The sequence below is a fragment of the Selaginella moellendorffii genome, unplaced genomic scaffold, assembly GCF_000143415.4.
Source record: "Selaginella moellendorffii unplaced genomic scaffold, v1.0 SELMOscaffold_85, whole genome shotgun sequence".
NCBI lineage: Eukaryota > Viridiplantae > Streptophyta > Lycopodiopsida > Selaginellales > Selaginellaceae > Selaginella > Selaginella moellendorffii.
Genome location: NW_003314346.1, coordinates 303701 through 309949, shown reverse-complemented (window position 1 = coordinate 309949; position 6249 = coordinate 303701). Strand labels below are relative to the sequence as shown.

Here is a 6249-nt window from a genome sequence, read left to right as displayed (position 1 = left end):
ATTCTGAAGGAATATTCAACATGGTGGATCTAGATGGAGAACCAAGGTTTGGTAGACCCTAAGAGAAGGACCATGGTGACCGGATGGTGGCCTAAGTATAATCGCGGACGATCATTCCCTGATGAGGGGGAGGATTGTTAGGCACCAGGTTAGGATAATAGGATAAAGAAAAGGCCCTACAATCAAGTGATCACCCCTTTAGCCAGTTGGCTTAGGGTGTAAGGGAGAGGATCCTAATATTGGTATCGGAGCCCAGTTTGATTCTCGTGGCTGACAAGTGGGACAAGAATATTCTGAAGGAATATTTAACATGGTGGATCTAGAGGGAGAACCAAGGTTTGGTAGACCCTAAGAGAAAGACCATGGGCCTAAGTATGATCGCGGACGATCATTCTCTGACGAGGGGAGGATTGTTAGGCACCAAGTCAGGATAATAGGATAAAGAAAGGGCCCTGCAATCAAGTGATCACCCCTTTAACCAGTTGGTTTAGGGTGTAAGGGATAGGATCCTAACACCCACAGAACCGGAGAGAGAAGCTTGATTTGATCGATTGGGCTGCGGCTGCCACTACCTGGGAGTAGCTCCATCCTATGAAGGATTCCGCACACCTCGGCCCACCAAAACCAGTGAATACACAATCACTGGGAACCCATTGGTGGGGATCGCCAATTACGTACTCCCCGGTGCTCACCATTCTCCCCACATGCACAATTCTACCTTGGATCATGAAAGTAGAGAATCCTTTAATTGTCCCACAGACAATCGCACTTCAATTGATTTTCAAGATTAGTCATAGCAGCACGTGCAGTTTCCTCGTTGCACCCAAAAATCGCAATCCTTGTCACCATGTCGTTGTAGTACTCATCCACTGCAAATTTGACTGCATCAAACACAGAAACTGGCTCCTCAAACTTTGCATTCAAATCTCCGATGCTGGCACCATCTCAGACCGTGAAACCCCTCTCGGAAGCTCCGAGCCCACATTTCTTCCCCATGACCTTGTTTACCCTGACCTGACCTGGAAAGCACAGAGGCGTCGTTGTACTCAAGCCCATACCAAGCGGAGCAAGGTTGCGCAAGCCGTGGATCAGGTGCTTATTGGTGATTTCTCTTTAGCACAAAAGCAATCTCTAGATGCGCAGGCGGTTGTATCAGCTGTGTTTCAGGAGTAGAACCGATGGCGAAATCGGATCCATACTTAGTGAATTGGATCGCAGAGATCTACTCATCCCTGGTCCTCCTGTTAGTCTGGTCAAGCCTGACTTATTAGAACCAGGAAGCTTGAAATTCCTCAAGAAAAAAGCGCTGGTAGATTGCACTCCTTGTGTAACTCCTTTACATATATGTTTTTCTCCACAGTAAAAGCAATCCTTTTGAAGTAATGACTTTTCATCGAGGTGCTTGATGCTGATCTCGCCACTCAACTTGCCCATATCTTCTCAAAGTAAGCCGGGATGAACTTGACGGTGGACAGGATCTCGGCCGACAGCTCGATCACCTGGTTGAACCCCTTCTCCCAGGAAACGCCCACTACGTTGAACCCCTTGCTCTGGAGATCAAACATGTGCGACTGCCCGAGCTCCAACCGGCGAGAGCCCGGCAATCTGGGAGGAGCGATGATGTCAAATGGAATCCAAACTGGAATGGACTGACCTGGACGATGGAGCGAGCTTGTAGTAGAGCCTTTGCTTGTCGAGGATGTCCAGTAGCTTAGCTAGATGAGGGCTTGCAGTGGGGCATGTCCGTGGCCACCTTGAGCACTGCCTCGACGAAAGGTGAGGATTCCATAGAAAAATTAGCACGAACATCATACCTTGGCACGAAACCTTTAGCTCACAGTAAATTTAAGAAAGAGTTTTAGTGCACGTCCGTCTAAAAACAGACGTGGTTGAGAACAATCCCAAATCAACAAGTGATTATGCAGGAGGCGGCATATAGAGGAGCAAAAGTTAATTCTGTGAAAAGAAAACTTTTTTTAGTATTAAGGTTCCACCGAGATTTGAACTCAGGTTACTGGATTCAGAGTCGAGTGTCACTACCACTGACCACGGAACCATTTGGACATAGTTTGATGCTTGGTTTATCATCTACGATTACGGACTGTCGAGCGGTGCTGGAATCTTTCAACGCCGTCGGTGGTCAGTATTTTGCAAATTTGCAAGGTTCCGCCGAGATTTGACCTCCAGATACTGGATGCAGAGTCCAGTGTCATGCCTACAATAACACGGATCAAACTAAAATTTTCGAATGTCTGGCTGATGGCCAACAAGTTGTTAAGTCGAGAACTACCGCTAGTCACTCAGATCTCTCCTATGTTGTTGTAAAGGAAGGAATGTTGCAAAAGAAGCCGTGCTTTACAGAAACCTGCGACGGAACCTTCCAAAAACCAGTTGCAATGGCAACAACAGGAACGATCATTTATGAATATGTATGTTCAGATTCTGACTGATTCAAATGACATACTGAACACAGCGTTGGTAGCTCTTTCAGATCTGGTCGAAACAGTTGATAACCAACAAAAAAAAAGGGAATCGACAGGAGGAAAAGCCTTCACATTATTTAATGATACAATAAGTGCTGTTGATCTTATTGTGAAGAAAGCGAGAGCTTCAAAAGACGTGGCTTGTTGCAGTTGCATGGATTTGTGTTTTTTTTCTTCGTCATTTCAGTTTTTGAATGATATGAACTGATTTAGGATCAAAGCCGAGTCAACATGCTTGAGGTCTATGTGGTTCTGAAGATCGAAGAGGGAAATCCAGACTGCTGTGTGGTCCTCCTGCTGCTTGAAGTTGAATTTGGATTTGTACTGGGGAGAGAACTGCTCTGACCAGTTCCTGCACATACTCCGAGCTACGGATGTAAATAGTATCCAGAGTTGATGGTGAAGTTCGCCGGGATGACTGCTGGGCAACTGGAAGGGGCGTTCCGAACACGTTTGGTATGACAGAAGTGTGTTCCGACTGTGGTTTCGGGAGCTCTGCAGCCTCTTCGTCCAGTATGATAGTTTTCCTGCTTCCGGTCTATCAATCTTTGATTGTCGTCTCCTGCTGCTACTTGATTTGCTGGTTTGCATCTCCTCCTGCTCCAGTACCCCAATCTAGCCATCATCTCCTTTGCTATCAGATGCGCGATTTCTTGAATTCTGCTTTGCCATTAACGGTAAACTCATTGCAAAACACTGAAATCATCACAACTCACACTCCACTATCCAGAACGTACTGAGTGATCCCAACTAGCCTCCGCAGGATTCTTTCATCTCGGAGCACGAGGTTCCTGGACTTCCTCCAGTTTTGATAGCCAGCTTCAGGGTAAAGCTCGGATGTAGTAACGATGTATACCTTGACCCTGTGAGGAGGAATTCCAAACTTGTGCATCACCTTCAACATTGCTGCGTACTTGAGACCATGCGCATGCCTTGCAGAACTGAGGGTCACTTGGTACACCTCCAAAACGTCTAGCCGACCCGCCAGTCGCACAATCTTCATAGCATCGATTGTTTCTTCAACAGCAGACTCTGGCCAGATGATCTGATTCACAGGAGCAGCAACTGGTAAGCTTTCCAGTTTTGGAACTTCGAAAGGCTGTCCGAAATTGAACACCATCTCCTGGTCATCCAGGCTTGTATCTTCATAGACTTGGCGAACCTTGAATTGCTGAACTCCGCGAGCCAGTGACTTGAATTCGTGGTGAAATACATTGCCCTTGCAACCATTTACACCGTGCGCTGCCAAACCCTTGAAGGACAGGAACAGCCGTAATGCCCCACTTGTTGACTCTTTAAGCTTCTTTCGGGCAGCCTCGGACAGGTACGGAGAAGCAAACATGTACTCGTAGCTGGCGTATCCCTGTTTCACCCTCTGGTGCACTACCTTGTGGGATGGATGGTCTCCATCAGCCACCTGCCTGCCCACCAATTCAACTGTCTGCTGTATGGACTGCAAACCTCTTACTACCTCATCCAAGTCTACGTGCGGCGTCTCCAGCACAAACCGAGCCGTGCCACCCCATTTCTTGTACCGCTCTTTCACAACATCTAGTGTCAGCTTCTTTCTTGCTTCAAGCAAGGCAGTCAACTTCGCATTCTCCACAGCAACTTCCTGAGGATGTGCGAGAGCTGGCAGTCTCGGATCAAATATCTCCTGCCAAGCCAGTGCGATCTCCGCAGCAGACCAGACCGGTAGCAAGACAAGATCTCCACGGCCATCCTTCTCGTAATCCTGGAAGTTGAGCAGCTTGGGGATGGTGGCAAGTAATGACTTGCAGCTGAATGAAGGGACGTCAGGCATCTTGCCATCCACCAAAAAGTAGACTTCGGGGTCGTATAGAACGGACTTGTTTCTCAGCTTCAGACACGCGTAAGCCTCGCCAGTACCCGGCGCTTCCACAGGCTGCGGTTCAAATAGGAAGAAATCTCCTCCCTTGGTCTGTAGTGCAATGGCTTTCCTCTGCTTCATTAAACTGAGCAGCATGCAGATGATAAAGCCGGTCTTGCCAATCCCAGGCACTCCAACTAGCAGAACTGCCTTAACTCCGGCGTCCCAACGTGCCTGCACCCTTTCCTGAAGACTCACATAGCTCCGCCTCTCTAAGATCTTGGTGCCACTAGTCGTGCACCAAATCCTCTCTACGGCCCGCTTAGACCGCTTTGATGAGAACACGTACATTTTCAGCTCCAGCAGTCCTGCTATGAACAACACTCAGACAGGAATCGTCAGAGTAATGCTCAACTTACCCGGCTGAGCAGGTTCGGGTAGATCATTATAAGCATTCTCCATCATTTCCAATTCTTCGCCTAGGTCCTGAATTCATGCAGAACGTGAGAAAGAAAAAGAAAACAACAGTCTCACCTCTTCGTCTGGAGCTTGCTCAATTATTTCCTCCTCAGAATCAGGAACAATCGGACTGTACTGAGCAGGCAGCTCCAGGATTTCATTCTCCTGCCGCAGAGTGACGGTCACCTCCGTACACTCAAAACCCCACTCCAACGTGCAGTCGTCTTCCACTGCACAAGAAGGATGTGAGCACAAAACCACAAAGGGAAGACACACCATACCATGGTCTGTGGCGTCAGGCCTCATATAGTCGCGAAGCGCAATGCAAAAGAGAGCCGAAAGGTGGGAACGGAGAGACCTGAAGTTGACATTGGCTAGGTCATCCAGCTTATGGAACCCCGCACTCGCCAGGCTCTTGACACCATCTTCCAGTTTGCGGTGGGAAGGATACCTTGAACTGAGAAACTCATGAATGCTCTCAGACTCGCGCTTCGGAGCCATGAAACCCTAGAACCCTAATTGTTAATTTTTGGCCTAACCCCTAGCCGCAACACCGTCTGATGCAGATTCTCCGAATTTCCAGACCGTGCAGGAGACAGTGCGGCAGGGGATCGACTCTAGGTACACAGCGCTCCATCCAAGATGAAGTGAAGAATGGCACTGTACCCCCCTTCTGCCTCAACAAATTGGGAGGTTAATTGGTGCGATGATGAGCATCTTGAAGAGGTCAAGATCTTCTATGTTGCACTGCACACATGATGTGATGCATTTTTCCAGGTAATCGGATGGCACACTGATTCAGAAAACGATTGATTATTCGCCCCCGGAACGGCCGAGAAATTTGAAATTGATCTTGTGAAACCACTAACAACGGGAAAAATCGTTAAGCATGAAACAAAACCAGTAGTCCGTGGTCGTTATGGTCTTTTGAATATGAATTTCTGATTCTATCCGCTTATCCGCTGTACATTTAAGGCATAACTAGGTCATATTTGATACATTTTTCTAGTTTAAATGATTTAGGAAAAAATAAATTAATATCATAAACACTTTGATTAAGCCTGTATTAAAACTGAAATTTGGAATTTGAATAGGATCTGAATTCAATTATTCAAATTCAGTTTGTACGTACAAAAAGGCTGCATGGTGCATCTGTTCTTCCTCTTCGCCAGTTTTTTCTAGGGTTCATAGGATTGGAGTCATGCGCTTTGGCAGCTTGTATTTTTGGTCACGATTAACTTTCACAGGTGTGTTTGTTGATATAAAAGACCATATTAAAAGCAGCTAGATGAGGCAACTCTAAACAGCAAGAAGTTATGAAATATCACTCCACTTTCATGCACCATTTCAGGGGCTGGGTACTAATATTTGATTAGCCAGACAGTCTTTAGTCTTTGTACTTTCCAGTTATGTATACTTGTCACCAAGCTGCTGTATTTAGGGAGCCAAGTCAACAGGACTCTACTGTTGACTTTG

At 46.9% G+C, this 6249-nt stretch overlaps 1 protein-coding gene across 1 annotated transcript; it reads right to left on the bottom strand.

Annotated features, from left to right (window-relative positions):
• Positions 1–3097: 3097 nt before the first annotated feature.
• Positions 3098–5275, bottom strand: LOC9663280. The gene is made up of 4 exons (XM_024661786.1): positions 5055–5275; positions 4849–5003; positions 4734–4800; positions 3098–4685 (listed from the first exon to the last, which is right to left on the bottom strand). The coding sequence occupies exons 1-4, from the start codon at positions 5272–5274 to the stop codon at positions 3196–3198; spliced, it is 1932 nt and encodes a 643-aa protein (XP_024517554.1). The 5' UTR covers position 5275; the 3' UTR covers positions 3098–3195.
• Positions 5276–6249: the final 974 nt, after the last annotated feature.